This window comes from Lithobates pipiens, unplaced genomic scaffold (genome assembly GCF_037356315.1).
Source record: "Lithobates pipiens isolate NorthernLeopardFrog02 unplaced genomic scaffold, aLitPip1_a1.2 Scaffold_19, whole genome shotgun sequence".
Taxonomy (NCBI): domain Eukaryota; kingdom Metazoa; phylum Chordata; class Amphibia; order Anura; family Ranidae; genus Lithobates; species Lithobates pipiens.
In genome coordinates, this window is record NW_027507764.1 from 339804363 (window position 1) to 339824096 (window position 19734).

The 19734-nt window shown below is 44.3% G+C and overlaps 1 protein-coding gene across 1 annotated transcript in view; it reads left to right on the top strand.

Annotated features, from left to right (window-relative positions):
* Window positions 1-19734, top strand: part of RIPK1 (receptor interacting serine/threonine kinase 1) — a 67678-nt gene that overhangs the window by 41924 nt on the left and 6020 nt on the right. Inside the window, exons 9-11 of the mRNA XM_077492111.1 lie at window positions 1100-1660; window positions 15903-15980; window positions 17611-17751. Coding sequence (XP_077348237.1) covers window positions 1100-1660; window positions 15903-15980; window positions 17611-17751 — 780 coding nt within the window. The remainder of the gene's footprint in view (window positions 1-1099; window positions 1661-15902; window positions 15981-17610; window positions 17752-19734) is intronic.

Consider the following 19734-nt stretch of genomic DNA (forward strand, 5'->3'; position numbering starts at 1 on the left):
GGCCAATGAGGAGAAACTGACCCAGGAGGACTGCTGCTCTCTTGCACATTTCTGTATCGAGTAGGTAAGTATGGGGGGGGGGGGGGTGGGGCTGCTGCACACATAACATTTTTTTTACCTTCATACCATGCATGAAGGTGAATACCCTTGAGCCTTTACAACCACTTACATTTTCTCCAGGTTCGGTAATCCCACATCAGGGCCTTGAGTTGAAGGTGCCGAAGTGTCTTGGGTGGGAAAGAACCTCGATCCTGTGTCCGAACTTTGCGAGACACCTGCAGCCAGTGTGAATGCACAGGTGTGCAGAGTTGTTATAAGCCTGATCAGAGCTACAGCAGTTGAAATAGGAGTTGCAGTGGCTGCCATTTGAAGACAGAACCCTGTCGGAAGAACTGGGAGTTCCTGCTGTAGACTGCATCCCTTGTGAGGGGGATTCCTTGCCTTGGCTCGAGGGAATCTGGAAGTCTCTAGAGAGACAAAGCTCTCAGGGCTGGAAAACCCTATCCAGAGGACAGGAGTGGGCTGGTAAAGCAAGGTGCTGTGAATAAAGGTTAAGTGAGTCTGAAGAACCAATGGTCTGGGAGACCAGTGTAAGGAACAGTGGTCCTGCTAACAGGACAGCCAGGTGGCTTGGCGTTTTTGTTTCTGCTACTTGCACTGCTGTGTAAAGCTGGAATCCTTCTGTGGGAAACCTTGTGTTAAAGAGAAGCTCCAGACTCCTGCAGAAAAAAAAAACTAAAGTCAGCAGCTACATATACTGTAGCTGCTGACTTGTTATATTTGGACACTTACGTGTCCAGGAATCCAGCAGTATCTTCACCCAAGCCAATTTTTCAATCGGCTATCGGGTGCTGCAGCCGCCATCTCCACTAAGGGAAACCGCCAGTGAAGAATTGCAGCTTCACGTACGGTTCCCTAATGTGCATAGGTGAAGCACGCTGTGCTCTCTGATTGGGCCAGCTGCAGGAGAAGGGGGGGGGGGTGGCCGGAAGTGGAAGTGTCAAAACCAGGTACCCCTCCTCCCACCCTTTCCCTCAAAAGGTGCCACTTTTATTTATTCACTATTATGTCAGGTCTGACATGTTTTATCTTTTTCTAGATACACCCCAGTCTCTTCATAGCAACCTGGGCTTTTTACATGGAAACATAAATGAGAATTTATTCAGGGCTTCCAATGAGCCTGAAGAGTCTGAGGAAGAAAAATATGATGACTTACAGCGGAAACTGCAAGAAGAAATGAATTATCATCAGACTGGCAGTCGTATTGATAACGTGACTAACCCTTCCAACCCAGGTGCTCAAAGTGAGCTCAGAAGCCGTAAAGTGTTTAATGAACCATGTGATGTGAATCCACACAATCCAGGGAATTTTATACCTGCCAATGGACTATACAGCCCTGAGCAACCTACTCAGGGGGACCCAGGTTACAGCTACATGCGTAATGAATACCAAAGAATGTTCAATCCACATATTTCAGCTATGCCACCAGCTACACCTGAATCAGGAGCATATCCTCATGGGCAACTTGACGGTTGGCAAAGCTTGCACGGTTTTATGCCATATGATTCAACTAAAGTTCCTGTTGCAGAATCAGAGAGGCCAATTCTTTACCCACATCACCCAAGCTATGCATATGCAAGTGATGTCAGTTACACAGGAGGTAAGTTTGTTTGGAGCTTCCCTTACTGCATTGTGGATCCATGTATCATTCAGGCCTGCAGCCTGAACAAGAGAAATGAATTGAGTCCCAATCCATGCTAAACAGTAAACATTTCTGGCTGCTGGCTATTTTAGTCTGACAGCTGGCACCTGTAGCTGTCAAAATAACCAAAGAGTGACTGCAGCTGATGAGGTGCAGTTACTGTTTGGCTGACAATTTTCTGTCTGTCTCCTTCAATTTTCAGATCGAAGGATGTCAGACTGAGTAATGACAGTAGGTCCATCCAGTCCAAGTTGCAGGTGGATCATCAGGAACCGGCCAACATTCGCTCTGTATGGCGAGCTTAAATGTAGTATTTCCCCCCCCCCCCCCACAAAGGTTTAACGAGCGGTAAGTGGGGCACTTGCACTGTGTACACTGAACATTTAGGGCCACTTTGCAACAACTCCTCTGCCAATTTGTCAGCACTGAAAGGGACACATCTATCAGACGGATTTTGAGAGAACATGAGAGGAATGTTGTCCTTTTCAAATTGTACAGTAAGGCTGGCCATACATGGAGAAAATTTCTTTCCTGCAACCATGAGAAATTTGCTTGATTTCCCCATCAACACAGACAATGTTGATGTGGGAATCTCTCCTTGTCTTCTCGTGGTTGAGGGAAGTTGGGGAAGTCATCCCTGCTGGGAGAAGACAGTGATTATTGCTAGTGGCTATAGCAGCCGCTAGCGATAATCCTAAAATAATCTGGCAGGCTGGTTGGTTTACCTAAGTTGATAGGTCAACTTGGTACATTCAGCCTGCCCATTAACAGTTTGAATCTTTTTCGGTTCCTGCTGAACCCACGATATTCAAACCATGTCTAAGCCTGAAAGACTGCAAAGTTGTAGCCCTTTGTTGTACCAAGTTATCTATCAATAGAAGTAGTAGTATTGTAGAGTTAAAGTAAAGTAAATACGCCTCTTTAACCACTTGAGATCCGCGCTATAGCCAAATGACGGCTACAGCGCGGATCTCCTTTTCCGGGACGACGTCAATAGACGTAGTCCCGTGCACGAGCGCCCTGCGCGCCCCCTGAGGGGCGCGCGCTCTGTGATCGGCGAGTCTACGAGACTCGCCTGATCACCGATCCGTGCAAGGGGTCGATCCCGACCCCTTATCACGTGATCAGCTGTCAGCCAATGACAGCTGATCATGTGATATAACGGAGCCGGTAATCGGCTATTATTCCTCGCGAGGAGAAAAAAAAAAGCCGATCACCGGCGGCCGTGATCGGGACATTAGTCCCGATCATGGCCAGCCCTGCTAGTGCCCACCTGCCCCCTGCCAGTGCCCACCTGCCCCCTGCCAGTGCCACATTTAAAAAAGTGCCCCCCGTCAGTGCCACCCAGCAGTGCCCATAGTGCCACCCAGCAGTGCCCACAGTGCCACCCAGCAGTGCCCACAATCTGCCTCAACAAAGGTGCTGCACCCCAGTGCCACATATCCGTGCCCATCAGTGTCATCTACCAGTGCCCAGCAGTGCCGCCCATCAGTGCCCAGCAGTGCCACCTATCAGAGCCACCTATCAGTGCCACCTATCAGTGCCCATCAGTCCCATCTATCAGTGGTACCTATCAGTGCCCATCCGTGCCACCCATCCGTGCCACCCATCTGTGTCACCCATCCATGCCACCTTATCTGTGCCCATCTTTGCCCATCAGTGCCGCCTTATCTGTGCCCATCAGTGCCGCCTTATCTGTGCCTATTAGTGCCGCCTTAACTATGCCTATCAGTGCCCACCAGTGCAGCCTATCAGTGCCCACCAGTGCAGCCTATCAGTGCCCACCAATGCAGCCTATCAGTGCCCACCAATGCAGCCCATCAGTGCCGCCTCATCAGCGCACTTCAATGAAGGAGAAAAATGACCCGTTTGCAAAATTTTAGAACAAACTATTAAACATGATTTTTTTTTTTGCATTTTTTTTTGTTTGTTTAGCAAAAAATAAAACTCCGAGCTGTAACTAAATACCACCAAAAGAAAGCTCTATTTGTGGGAAAAAAATGATAAAAATTTCATTTGGGTACAGTGTTGTATGACCGCGCAATTGTCATTCAAAGTGCATCAGCGCTGAAAGCTGAAAATTGGTCTGGGACTGAGGGGGGTTTAAGTGCCCAGTAAGCAAGTGGTTAAAAGACTTGATTTTTACTATGTCACTCCTGACAAAGAGACCTAAATTGCCTCTAATGTTTCCTCTTAAGAGCAAGCCTGTACTGAGAGAAACATATACCGTAGACTGTTTATATATATATAATATATATATATAATATATATATATATATATATATATATATATATATATATATATAAATTTACACACATACACACTCACTGGTCACTTTATTAGGTACACCTTGCTAGTACTGGGTTGGACCCCCTTTTGCCTTCAGAACTGCCTTCATTCTTTGTGGCATAGATTCAACAAGGTGTTGGAAACATTCCTCAAATTTTGGTCCATATTGACATGATAGCATGACGCAGTTGCTGTAGATTTGTTGGCTGCACATCCATGATGCAAATCTCCCATTCCACCACATCACAAAGGTGCTCTATTGGATTGGGATCTGGTGACTGTGGAGGCCACTGGAGAACAGTGAACTCATTGTTCTGTTCAAGAAACCAGTGGTGAGTTGATTTGAGCTTTGTGAGAGTGCATTATCCTACTGGAAGTAGCCATCAGAAGATGAGTGCACTGTAGTCTTAAAGGAATGGACATGGTCAGCAACAATATTTGTTTAAATGATGCTCAATTGGTACTAAGGGGCTGAAAGTGTGCCAAGAAAACATCCTCCACACCATTACACCACCACCAACCTGAACTGTTGATACAAGACAGGATGGATCCATGTTTTCATGTGGTTTATGCCGAATTCTGACCCTACAATCTGAATGTTGCAGTTAAAATTGAGACTCATCAGACCAGGCAACGTTTTTCCAATCTTCTATTGCCCAGTTTTGGTGAGCCTGTGCGAATTGTAAATCAAGGTGAGTAGAAAATTCTAGACAGCCGCACTCCAAATGAAATTTCTCGTGCCTTTATTAGAACATCAAGATCACACTGTACATGTCACAGCAAAGTAATACAGAACCAAAAATACTGACGCGTTTCACACTAAAACGTAGTGCTTACTCATAGCTAGTGATCACTAAAAATGCTAACAAATATAATACTATTTGTGATAAAACGTGACTGAATGACTGAACGTGACATCCATTGTGCACATTGATAAACGCATGGTGAATTGCATGGCGAGATGTCTTTCTGCATCCACACTTTACAAGTATACATGGATTGATCTGTCTATACACTAACATGTACATTCATTGTGCACATCGGTAAATGCATGGTGAACTGCATTCCTCTATGTCTGTTTGCAGGCTTTTTAAGCACCATTACACAGAGAGTTGCTCAAGCCTGCTTGCATATGTAGACATTGAGTTGTGCACTTCCATTCATTTTACTAGGACCACCGATATGTCTACGATATTGAGGATTTACATGCATTCACACTTTATACAGTTAGAGTTATAATTTTATTAAAATATGTCATTTTGCATTATTCATGAACATTACATTTTACAGCATTATTCAATGCATGTATCTATTAATTTATTTACATGCGCCTAACACGATTTGATTCACATTGTTTTACATAGTTTTGAATTAACATCTTTATTATACACGATTTTATTATTCATTCATTTACTCTCTTGTAGTAATTTTCACATTATACATCATCACCATTTTCTATGGCCATTAGTTTAATTTTTACTTTCAGGTATTCACATAGATGTTTTTTACCATTTCACACCATTCATTTGTATACATATGTAGCACTAACCCCCGAAGGAGCTGCTGGTTTTAACTGGGCCTGCACTCTACCTAAAAAACCGCACTGACTTGACTCAATCCCCTTGGCACAGCTGTGGTGCAATGTAATACGCTACGATATACAACAATGCAAAGAACCTGTATTGTACCCTCAGGATCCACTGGCTCCACCTGTTGGGGAAAAACAATACACCACACAACTGGATACTTAACCAGAAATATTGTTTACTGTAAAATATTTCAACAGGTGGTTACAGTAATTGTACTGTCAACCCAACATAGAACGACAGCACAATGTATTTCAATATAACAGAATATAACAAAAGTATGTTAAAGAGGAAGTAAACCCTTCCAAACAACTTGGACCTACAGGTAAGCCTAGATTAAGGCTTACCTGTAGGTCCAAGCAATATCTCCTAAACCTATATGGTTTAGGAGATATTTGGCCGAAAATGGGCACCGCTGTCTACGGCGCGCAGGCGCACTAAATGCGGCAAATCCATGAATGGATTTGCCAAATTTGTCGACTCCCGTGCGCATGCGCGGGAGTGACGTCATCGCGGCTTCGCCGAGTGGCAGCAGCGGAGCTGCGAGACGCGACTCCCGTGCGCATGCGCGGGAGTGACGTCATCGCGGCTTCGCCGCTGTGATTTGTCGGAGCTGCGAGACGCCACCAGCAACATGGATGCGGCGGACTTCAGGGATCAGCGGCGACTTCGCTGGCTCCTGTGTCAGGTAAGTGACACATAATGAGCTACTATGCGATGCATAGTAGTCCATTATGCTTTACCTTTGCAGGGAAAAAAAGAGGAAGTAAACCCATCAGGGTTTACTTCCTCTTTAATGCATTTATAACAACCTGGGAGCTCCCGCTGCTTTAAATCTATACGTGAGGCCTCACTTAAAGTACTTTAACCCAGGAGGTCTTCTTTTCTTCACTAGCTCAAGTCACTTCCTTGTATTTGTAATCCAAAGTAATGTGGAAGATTAAGCTAAAATGCTCCTGGTGTAATTCTGATAACTTATCTACATGCGCTGAGGCGCCAAAGTAAATAGGCCTTAAACCTGCTTAGTGTCAGTGGCTCTGCTACGCCTCCGTGAAACTGCAGATTCCAGTGAGGCCTGTAAGTGAGTCTAACTGCATGCAAAAGTTAACAAACGGTGGGTCGTAGCCCGCTCACCAACTGGATCAGAGTTCCACGTGATCACTTTGGTCCATTGACTGTCGCTTGTCCTTCCGTCAGCTGGGCCAGATGCTCTGTATTGCTCCACTGAATCGGTCCGGTTCTCCGATTCTCCGCTGAGTGTTTTTGGACCTTCTTAATCCGGCTACCGTCTCTCAGGTTCCTTCAGGTCACCACACAAGACAAACAAGCCGGCGCTCTGCAATAACTATCGGCCGCTGTCTCTCGGGACACTCCTCCACAGATCCGCACAGGCAGGCAGTGTGGCTCCAAGAGACCTAAAATGGCCGCTGTATATCCCCTACCCAGCATGCACTGTGTAAGAGAGTCTACCAATTTACCAATTATTTGTGCACAGATACTATATCTTTGTGCTTACATATTGTATGATCACAATTTTGTTTAGTTTGGGATTGATGGTTCGGCAACCTGTGCTGAAACCTCACAAGATTGGTATCATCTGGCAGGACTGATTTTTTTCAGCCAGTGAGTTAGCCAATCAACTAATAAAACGTCACTGAATGGTTAATTAATCACAAATAGTATATATTTGTTAGCATTTTTAGTGATCACTAGCTATGAGTAAGCACTACATTTAGTGTGAAACGCGTCCGTTTTTGGTTCTGTATTACTTGGCTGTGACAAGTACACTGTGATCCTGATGTTCTAATAAAGGCACGAGAAATCTCATTTGGAGTGCAGCTGTCCAGAATTTTCTACTCACCTTGATTTGCTATATGAACTAGCCGCCACCTGGGGCTCTTCATTTCCTGGAGGAAAAACCTTTTGTTTCAGCAGACCTACCTGGAGCGGTGGTAACCCCATCTCTTTATGCGTGCGAATTGTAGGAGTTTCCTGTTCGTAGCTGACAGGAGTGGCACCTGGCATGGTCTTCTGTCGCTGTAGCTCATCTGCACCAAAGTTTGATGTGTTGTACATTCAGAGATGGTATTCTGCATATCTAGGTTGTAAGAAGTGGTTATTTGAGTTACTATTGCCTTTCTATTATCTCAAACCAGTCTGCCCATTCTCCTTTGACCTCAGCAAGACATTTTCCTCCATCTAACTGTCACTCACTGGATATTTTCTCTTTTTTGGACCATTCTCTGTAAACCCTAGGGATGTCTGTGCATGAAAATCTCCATAGATCAGCAGTTTTTTAAATACTCAGAACAGCCTGTTTGGCACCAACAACCATACCACGTTCAAAGTCACTTAAATCCTCTTTCTTTCCCATTCTGATGCTCGTTTTTAACTTCAGCTAGTTATCTTCACCACTTCTTGGCAATTTGCATTACCAAGCAATTGAACAGGTATACCTAATACAGTGGCCGGTGAGTGTGTGTGTGTATGTGTGTATGTATATATATATATATATATATATATATATATATATATATAGTTGTGCTCATAAGTTTACACACCCTGGCAGAATTTATTCTTGGCCATTTTTCAGAGAATATGAATGATAACACAAACATTTCTTTCACTCATGCTTAGTGTTTGGCTGAAGCCATTTATTATCAATCAACTGTGTTTACTCTTTAACCACTTAACAACCGCCCATTGCCGATTAACGGCTTCAGGGCGGTTGTTTAACTCTGAGGCCGCGTACACACGCGGGGACTGTTCGCTCAACTTTGTCCGTCAAACAGTTTCAGCGGACAGTCCGCTCAAAATTAGCATGGACGGACTTGCCCACACACGACGAACGAACAGTCCGCTGAAACCGTGCGCGATGACGTGAACGGCACGTACGACGGGACTAGAAAACGACGTCCTATACACTGCAATGCAACCTTCGGCGTGTAAATTCTTTCTGAGCATGCGCGAGACTTAGTTTGACGAACAAGCCTACACACAGGCGGACTGTCCGCTCAAACCAAGTTTCAGCGGACAGTTTTTCGGAACTTCCGCTGAAACTGTCCGCTGAAAGCCCACACACGAGCGGACTGTCCGCCGAAACACTGTTCAGCGGACAAAGTTGAGCGAACAGTCCCCGCGTGTGTACGCGGCCTGAGAGGCCGTTAATTAACGGCCTCCCAGAATTCTGCTCTCGCGCCCCCTGGGGCGCGCACACGAGAGCATCCGTGACCGCTGGGTCCAGTGGACCCGGCCCATCACGAATCACGGTAAACGGCCGCTCATCGCGGCCGTTTACCACGTGATCGCTCCGTCAAATGACGGAGTGATCACTTGTAAACAAGCTGGCGTCATGTTATGACGCCGGTTCCTCCCTCCCCCTCTCTGTACCGATCGGTACAGCGGAGGGGGAAGAGATCGGTGTCAGCAGCGATGTGGGCTGCATCTGCAGTGCCCACATCGCTGCTCACCGAAAATTAACCCCTCGATTCCCTGCATTACTCTGCAATACCCTGCCATTACTCTGCAATGCCCTGCAACACTCTGCAATGCCCTGCAACACTCCGCAATGCCCTGCAACACTCCGCAATGCCCTGCAACACTCCGCAATGCCCTGCAACACTCCGCAATGCCCTGCAACACTCCGCAATGCCCTGCAACACTCCGCAATGCCCTGCAACACTCCACAACGCCCTGCAACACTCTGCAACACTCTGCAACACCCTGCAACACCCTGCAACACTCTGCAACACCTTGCAACACTCTGCAACACTCCGCAACACTCCGCAACACTCCGCAACACTCTGCAACACCCGCCAATACCCTGCAACACTCTGCAACGCTCTGCAACACCCGCCAATACCCTGCAATGCTCTGCAACGCAGTACTCTGCAACGCCATACTCTGAGATACCCAGCCATACTCTGAGATACCCAGCCATAGTCGGTGATACCCTGCAATACCCAGCCATAGACATCCCCCCCCTCCCGCCGCCCTCCGGTGCTTCTACCGAATCGCTAATACGATCAAAGCCAGAATCTTTTTTTTTTTTTCAGGCTTCCCAGCTTAGAGGTGAGATGCGGGGTCTTATTGACCCCACATCTCACTGTAAAGAGGACCTGTCATGCCATATTCTTATTACAAGGGATGTTTACATTCCTTGTAATAGGAATAAAAGTGATCAAAAAAATTATTTTTGGGGAAAAAAATGTCAAACTAAAATAAATAAAGTAAAATGAACAATAAAAAAAAATGTTTTTTTTTAAAGCGCCCCTGTCCCCATGTGCTCGCATGCAGAAGCGAACGCATACGTAAGTCCCGCCCACATATGAAAACGGTGTTCAAACCACACATGTGAGGTATCGCTGCGAACGTTAGAGCGAGAGCAATAATTCTAGCCCTATACCTCCTCTGTAACTCAAAACATATAACCAGTAAAAGAGATTTAAATCGTCGCCTATGGGGATTTTTAAGTAGCGACGTTTGGCGCCATTCCACGAGCGTGTGCAATTTTGAAGAGTGACATATTAGGTATCTATTTACTCAGCGTAACTTCATCTTTCACATTATGCAAAAATTGGGCTAACTTTACTGTGTTTTTTTTTTTTTAAGCACAAAACTGTTTTTTTTCTAAAAAAAAGCTTTCGAAAAATTACTGCGCAAATAACGTGCGAGATAAAAAGTTGCAAAGACCACCATTGTATTCTCCAGGGTGTTTGCTAAAAAAACATATATAATGTTTTGGAGTTCTATGTAATTTTCTAGCAAATAAATGATGATTTTTACATGTAGGAGAGAAATGTCAGAATTGTCCTGGGTGCTCCAGAACACCTGATGGCGCTCCATGCATGTTGGGCCTCTGTATGTGGCCACACTGTGTAAAAGTCTCACACATGTGGTATCGCCATACTCGGGAGTAATAACAGAATGTGTTTTGGGGTGTAATTTGTGGTATGCATATGCTGTGTGTGAGAAATAACCTGATAATATGACAATTTTGTGAAAAAAAAAAAAAAAGTAAAAAGAATCTTGATTTTGCAAAGAATTGTGGGAAAAAATGACAACTTCAAAAAACTCATCATGCCTCTTACTAAATACCTTGGAATGTCTTCTTTCCAAAAAGGGGTCATTTGGGGGGTATTTGTACTTTTCTGGCATGTTAGGGTCTCAAGAATTGAAATAGGCCGTCAGTACTTCAGGTGTGATCAATTTTCAGATATTGGCACCATAGCTTGTGGACTCTATAACTTTCACAAAGGCCAAATAATATCCACCAATTTGTACTTATTTTTACCAAAGATATGTAGTAGTATAAATTTTGGCCAAAATTTATGAAGAAAAAATTACTAATCTGCTAAATTTTCTAACAGAAACAAAGAAAAATTCATTTTTTTACAGAATTTTCGGTATTTTTTCTTTTATAGCACAAAAAATAAAAAACCCAGCGGTGATTAAATACCACCAAAAGAAAGCTCTATTTGTGTGAAAAAAAGGACAAAAATTTCATATAGGTCCAGTGTTGCATGACTGAGTAATTGTCATTCAAAATGCGAGAGCACCGAAAGCTGAAAATTGGTCTGGTTATTAAGGGTGTTTAAGTGCCCAGTGGTCAAGTGGTTAAATAATAACAACCGTAAACAAGGGAATTTTTTAGCGGGATTTTTGAGGGTGCCAGCAAAAAATAAGTAATTTCAATACTCCACAATAGATATAAAAATAACAAAGTTTTTATCTGCACATGTACAAAGAAACATCTAGAATTCAAAGCAGATGACAAAATTTGATCGCTCAGCAATAGCATTCGAGTGATTGCCCTGACATGTTTCGCCACCTTGGGCTAATCAGGGGATGTTTTAAAGACAATTAGATGTAAAACTGCATAGAACAAAACAAAATTAAAAACATTACATTGACTTTGAATACAATACAAAAAATACAAAAAAATACAAAAAAATTAGAAATAATAATGATGGTACCATAGAGTAGGCTGCCAACTACCATGCCCATCAGCAATCGCTAACACATATGAAGATCTTTTGCCAGCGACTCAATGTCAAGTCAAAAAAGACTGTCACTGGGTAGTGCACATAAGAAGACGCAAGATAGGGCCCGAAAAATAGTTTGACTGGAATCTAAGCAAAAGAGTAGTGCAGGGAAGTTAATGAATATCCTAGTTGACATTTTTATTTTTTTTATCAACCAGAGTTTTATTAAGGCAAAAGTGCATAGGGGTATGACATATATCCAGAATATAAACCGTAACATACAGGTTTGTAAACATCAAATGTATACATGTTCCAGAATAATTTTAAAGTGTCCCGGTTATATGTGAGGATTGTTCCAGGAAGTGGCAATGGGTCGTGCTCCCATTAACCGTGTTGTGGGAGACTAACAGTGAGGTGCCTATAGGGCGATCGAGGTCTAAGTTGAGTTATGAACAAGTGTCAGAGTCTTGTAGCCATCAGTCCCAAATTTTAGGTGAAAAATTAATTGAGATAAATCTACTATAAAAAATATTTTAGATGAAGGGTAGGGAGGAAAGGGGCAGAGAGTGGACAGCAAAAGAGAAAATAAGGAAGGAATTGGAGAATATTTACAACAGAAACTACCCGAATGACTCTGATCAAAAGTTTACATACTCAGTTCTTAATACCGTGTATTGCCCCCTTTAACATCAATGACAGCTTGAAGTCTTTTGTAGTATTTGTGGATGAGGCTCTTTATCTTCTCAGATGATAAAGCTGCCTATTCCTTCAGTTCCTGTAAATTCTTGCATGAACTGCACGTTTGAGATCTCCCCAGAGTGGCTCAATGATATTGAGGTCAGGAGACTGAGATGGCCACTCCAGAACCTTCACTTTATTCTGCTGTAGACAATGACAACTCGACCTGGCCTTGTGTTTTGGATCATTGACAGCGATCCACCTCCGTGTTTCACAGTAGGAATAGTGTACCTTTTCATCATAGGCCTTGTTGACTCCTCTCCAAATGAAGCGTTTGTGGTTGTGGCCAAAAAGCTAAATTTTGGACTCATCGCTCCAAATAACTTTGTGCCAGAAGGTTTGAGGCTTGTCTCTGTACTGTTTGGCATATTGTAAGCGGGATACTTGGTGGCATTTGCGTAGTAATGGCTTTCTTCTGGTGACTCAACCATGCAGCCCATTTTCTTCAAGTGCCTCCTTATTGTGCATCTTGAAACAGCCATACCACATGTTTTCAGATAGTGCTGTTGTCATGGTTATACAATAGAGTTTGTCTGCTTACCTGTCTCCATGTGTTCATTTCTAGAGACCAACCGACCCTCACCTGCTTTTATAATCCATCCTCTGGCATGGCTCCACCCTAGTTCCTATCAGAGAGCTCTATATTAACCTGTGCACTGCAGGCCAGCCCTGCTGATCAACCTTTGTGTGTTAGCTTCCTGTTACCTGCCGTGTGCTCTGCTGTTATTCCGTTACCGACTTTGGCGTGTCCTTGACCATCCCTGTTTGCCTGTGATCCTGACCTTTTGGCGTGTCCTCGACTATTCCTGTCTGCTTGTGGCCCCGACCTTGGCTTTGTCCCTCACCATCCCTATCCTCCTGTTGCCTACTGTGGGTGCGAGCTGGGGGGCCCTGGGGGTCGCGACCTGGAGCCAGTTGCAGCCAAGTCCATCCTCACCACTCGAGGCGCTGGTGAACACCTGCTGGCTCTTAGACTCCGCGCCCCAGGGAATCTTATGCTCTATCCCCGGTGGGATCCATCTTGGTGTCCTGGCGGCCCTGCCTTCCTATCACCTTGACCTCTGTCAGCAGCAGTAAGCCATAGCGTCCACAACCTTGCGGTGCACTCCTAATCCCTACGGTGTCACCTGGCCTCAAGGTGACCTGACAGCTGTATTTCACCTGATGTCATGGTACTACTTACAGTGAGCCCACAGGCGAGCAGGTGACACAGGATTCCCCAGGGCGTGGAGTCTAAGGGCCAGCCGGTATTCTGCCAGGGACCCCCTCACGATGGTTTAGGCTTAGCTGCGTGCTGACCCCAGGTCACGATCCCCGGGTTCACCTTGCTCGCTAGGGAAGTAACGGAAGACACTGTTAGACAAGGATGGATGAAGCAAAGGAGAGCCGGATAGTGAGCCAAGGTCAGGGCAGGCTGCAGACAACGTAATCAGAACAAAATTGATCAGTTCAGAGAGGTCAGGTAAAACTGGTTACACGAAGGGAGCTCAGAAACAAATGTTGCTCAAGCAACCAGTAGCTGGTTTGAAAGGGATTTAAATAGAGAAGCACATGAGGGACTGGACAGGAAGTAGCAGGAAGGAATCATATATTAGGCAACAGGTGAAGGGCGCTGACACCTATAGCTGCAGGGTGCACAGAGCTGAACACCAGCTAGTGGAACAACGGGTGCCAGCCGACCTACAGCAGTAAAGGTGAGACACAGATCAGCTCCGCAGCTGATCTGTGACACCTGAAGTTATTTGGAGATTTTTCTTTGCATCCCAAACAATTTTCCTGGCAGTTGTGGATGACATTTTAGTTGGTCTACCTGACCGTGGTTTGGTTTCAACAGAACCTCTCATTTTCCACTTATTCTTGATTAGAGATTGAACACTGCTTATTGGCATTCTCAATTCCTTGGACATCAATTTATATCCCTTTCCTATTTTTACACAGTTCAACTACCTTTTCCCGCAGATCCTTTGACAATTCTTTTACTTTCCCCATGACTCGGAATCCAGAAATATCAGTGTAGAACTGGATGAAAGATGCAAGGGTCTGTCTGGAGTCCAGAAACTCATTGAGCTTTTATATGCACACATACTAATTACAAGCAAACAGATCACAGGTGAGGATGGTTACCTTTAATAGCCATTCAAACTCCTTTGTGTCACCTTGTGTGCATGTTAACCCTGGTATGTAAACATTTGATCAGGGTCATTTGGGTAGTTTCTGTTGTGGTTATGATTTAAAAAGAGTAAACACAGTTGCTTGATAATAAATGGCTACAGCCAAACACGAACCATGAGTGAAAAAAGTTTTTGTGTTATCATTCATATTCTCTGAAAAATGGCCAAGAAATCATAAATTCTGCCAGGGTATGTAAACTTATGAGCAAAACTGTAATGTCTATCGTGCTGCAGAACTGCTAAGACCTGTAGCTTGCCTTCACCATGTATTGTTTTTAAATGTTCATTTAATACATCAGCATGGCGTTGCTCTGTAATTAACCACTTCCCACCCGGCCAATGCATATATACGGCCGGGTGGGAGCCGTCTACTCCTGATAGGACGTTCAGGAACGTCCTTCAGGAGTAGCGGGATCGCGCGCGCGCGTGCCCGCGCAGCGGCGCGATCCCGATGTGCTCGTGTCACCCGGACACGGCACATCTCAGATCGGCAGGAGGGCTCTGTGATTGGCCCTCCTGATCACATGATGGCCGTGTCCAATCACGGCCGTCATGTGATGTAAACAAACAGCCGGTTGCTAGGCAATCGGCTCTCCTCTCCTCACACGGAAGTCACCGCTGAGGAGAGGAGAGCAGAACGCTGCAGCCGGCTGATGATCAGTGAGTATGGGCTGCTTTTTACAGCTTTTTACTCACTGATCATCAGTGTAGTGTAAACACACAACACACCACACAGTACAAACACAGTCCCCACATATGTCCCCAAAACACACATGTCCCCAAAACATACTTGTCCCCAAATAATAAAAACACATGTCCCTAATAATAAAAACATGTCCCCCACATATGTCCCACTAAAATCACATGTCCCAATGATTATCTGCACACATATGTACGTGATCACCTGCACACATATGTACATGATCATTTGCGTACATATGTCCGTGATCACACAAACCAATTATTATACACTTAACGTTTTTTTTTTTACCAAAAACATGTAGCAGAATAAATTTTGGCTTAAATTTATGACAAAATTTGATTTTATTGGATTTCTTTTCAAATAGAAAAAAGAAAATATTGTTTTTTTTCCAAATTTCCGCTTTTTTTGCGCTTATATCGCAAAAAAAAAAAAACGGAGTCGTGAATAAATAACACCAAAATAAAGCTCTATTTGTGCGAACAAAATGATAACAATTTCATTTGGGTACAGTGTAGCATGACCGCGCAATTGTCACTGAAAGCGCTAGAGCGCTGAAAGCTGAAAATTGGGCTGGGAAGGAAGGGGGTGAAAGTGCCCTGTATTGTAGTGGTTAAGGATGAAAGCTTTATTGATCATATTTACCTTTTACGTATCCATTTTCAGGTTATGGTTGATCTCTGTTTTCATGTTTTCCATTTAAGTATATTTTTTTTTGTTTTTCTGTTAAGGCTCACCTGGGAATACTCTTTTCCCTAAGGGAAACTTTGGCTATCCAGGAAATCATAGTCTGGACGGCTACATTTCAGGTAAGGTCCAAGAGAAGAACATACATAATATATTCTGATTCTAAAATGACCTATACCATTTAAATGTAACTGCTTCGAATTACATATCCTTACCTTTATCTTGCTTGTCTGGGTACATTTTTCTGATTTTTCACATGGTGTGGATGCAGCAGTTTTAAATCAGGCTGCAGGCAGTGCTGCCAGCCAAACTCACCCATTAAGATCAATTGGGCCTCAGCACAACTGCAAGCAAAATGCTGGGCCCTCAATTGCAGCGCAGTCCCACAGTGTAAAATCGCTGTTCAAAAAGTAAAAAAAAACAGGCATCAGGAAACAACAGTAGTGCCTTTTGAACACATCCCAATCACTTCTATATCACCCTGCAAGTGGTAAGCTAACTACCTGTGTGGAAGAGCTCGAAGTGAGGGCATACTTTGTCTCAATGGCATAGAACACAGGAATGTGTATTGCCCACCATTAAATTGGGTGTAAAGTTAAAAAGTGTTTTACCCTAATGCATTCCCTGAGGAGTGCATTAGGGTAATGAATGAGGTAAAAAATGTTTTAGCACTTGCTGTTTGCCCCCCCCCCCCCACCCCACCCCCAAACATATACCCAGGGCTGAGACAAGGGGTGGGCAGGAGGAGCGGCTGCCCTGGGCACTGTGGTATTATGTGAGGTGAGGGGGGGCACCACAAGGAAATTGGGGGAGGGAGGGGATTTGTGTTGCAAAGGGGGATTTAGGGGGCAGCAGGGAGTAAGTATTGTTCTAGGAGGGGAAATTTGGGGGGTATGCTAAAGATTTAGGGGGAGAAGGAATGGGGGAGAAGAAGATTTGTGCTAGGAGGGATGATTGGGGCACTTTGTGTTGGAAGGGGGGATTTGCAGTGGGCTTATTAGGAGTGGCAATTTTAGGGGTAGATAATTTGTGCTAAGAGTGATTTTTGGGGGATGGGGGGTAAGATTTGTGCTGGGAGTGGGGATTTATGCTTAGGAGGGTGAAAAAGATTAGTGCTCAGTTTTTTTTTGTGGGGGGGGGGGGTTTTAAGAAACATAATGCTCATACACCATGGGGGCGGGGACACAGTTTGTCATGTTTGCCCTGGGCTCTGGATGACCTTGTCCCAGCACGGCATATACCTGAGTCTTCTGTCAATCCAGCGCTGTGCTCAGCTGCATCTGTTATTTCTTCACTCCCTACTCTCATAAGAGGTTCTGAGAGCAGCGAAAGCCATTGGCTCCTGCTGCTGTCAGTCAAATCCTGTGAGAAAGGAGTGGGGCCGAGCCACGCTGTGTGTCTCTATGGACGTACACACCCCTGCTTGGGAGCACGCCTGCACATGTGCCACCATAGCACACAGCTTGCTATGGGGTCACGCACAGAAGAAGAGCAGTGGAGAGTGCTGGCGAGGGACTCCAGAAGAGGAGATAAGGGACTGCTCTATGCAATACAATTGCTGCTTCTAATGGCAGGACTTATATTGACTTGTAATGAGTTCATAGACAGCCAGAACACTAGCATTTTCTAAAAGCTTCCTTCAACAGGATCCTGGTGTGTAAACTGAGATACAAATCTATAGTTTGTCAAGTATTTGCACCTAATTGTGCAGGTGTGACTGATTATTATTCTGTTTGTTTTGCCTTTCTTTAGATAAAGCTGTCAATCTGACTATATCAAATAGTAGAGCCATTCAGATTGGAAACGGTAATTACATGGCGGTTGCGGAACCAAGAGCAATAAACAGTCACATTTCTCAAAATTTGACTGACAAGCAGTATCAACATGTGTTTGGTATGTATTGGTTGATGTTTGTTGGTTTTAACCACTTGCCGACTGCTTCACGCACATATACTGTGGCAAAAGGGCACGTACAGGCAGAATGACGTATCTGTATGTTGACCTGTAAGCGCAGCGAGCTCCGTGAGTGTGATCACGGGTCCCGCAGATTCGATGTCCATGTGGATACCTGCGATCTTCTCACAGAGTGGAAGAACGTTGAAATGCTAATGTAAACAAGCATTTCCCCGTTCTGCCTACTGACACTGATCACAGCTCCCTGTAATCAGGAGTGGTGATCAGCGTCGTGTCACACACAGCTCCCCCCCCCCCCCACAGTTAGAATCACTTCCTAGGACACACTTAACCCCTTCAGCGCCACCTAGTGGTTAACCCCTTCACTGCCAGTGACCTTTACATAGTAATCAGTGCATTTTTAATTGCACCGATCGCTGTATAAATGTGCATGGTCCCAAAATCGTGCCAAAGGTGTCCGATCTGTCCGCCATAATGTCACACTCATGATAAAAATCGCTGATCACCGCCATTACTAGTAAAAAAAAATACCATAAGTTTACCAGATAGTTTTATGGCATTTTTATTTATAGTAAAAATGCCATAAAACTATCCCCTATATTGTATTTTCCGCAAACCAATCAATAAACGCTTATTGTGATTTTTTTTTTTACCAAAAATATGTATAAGAATACGTATCGGCCTAAACTGAGGAAAAAAATACATTTTTGATATTTTTTGGGGATATTTATTATAGCAAAAAGTAAAAAATAATGCGTTTTTTTTCAAAATTGTTGCTATATTTTTTTTTTTATATAGCGCAAAAAATAAAAAACGCAGAGGTACTCAAATACAACCAAAGAAACCTCTATTTGTGGGGAAAAAAAAGATATCAATTTTGTTTGGGAGCGACGTCGTACGACCGCACAGTTGTCAGTTAAAGCAACGCTTTCTGCTTAATTATATTGATCAAAGCAATACCAGCCAGGTTATTGAACAGAACACAACAATTCTAGAAGTAGTTGAGGCGCAATTATATGTTGCAATGTCGTTACTGAATTTTAAGCCCCGTTCACACCAGTGCTGCTTTGAAATATCGCTACTTCAGTGTGAAATCAAAGCTGCAGATCAGTACAATTTGCACCTCCGATTTCATTGCAGCTTGCGACTTCATTTAACAGAAGTCTATGCAAGTCGCAATAAAATCGGGGGGAAAAAAGTAATGCAGGAACCTTTTTCAAAGTAGCTGTGACATGAGTCGTGGTGATTTGAATGGTTTCATTGCTAGCTATGGGGTGCGACTTGTCATGTGATTTTGAACTGTCAAATTGCATGACAAAACGCACCAGTGTGAACCAGGGCTAAAGGTTGGTTGAAATTAGTCTTTACACTGTTGGACTGAAATATGCCGATTTTATTTGCAAATATGTTTTCAGTGGGAAGGTGCGGTTCCTGCAGCAGACTATAGGAAATAATCCACTACAGACCTAATTTCACTAAACTAAAATCTGAAACGGATTAGCGCCCTTGGCACATCATCACCTCTTTGCCCATTTACAGGTACTTAAAGAGGAAGTAAACCCTGATGGGTTTACTTCCTCTTTGTCTCCCTGCAAAGGAAAAGCATAATGGGCTACTATGCATCGCATAGTAGCCCATTATGTGTCACTTACCTGACACAGGAGCCAGCGATGTCACCGATGTCCCCTGTAGTACGGAGCGTCCATCTTCTTCCGGGTATCGCTGTTCCAGCCACTCACAGCGCCGGAGCAGCGATGACGTCACTCCCACGCGTGAGCACGGGAGCCACCACTAACGGGATATCGCCGCTAGCAGCGGCATGCCGCTAACGGCGATAGTGCGCCTGCAGCTGTGACTGTCTTTTCGTAAATATCTCCTAAACCGTGTAGGTTTAGGAGATATTTCTTGGACCTGGGGCCTTAATCAAGGCTTACCTGTAGGTCAAAGTGGTTTGTAAGGGTT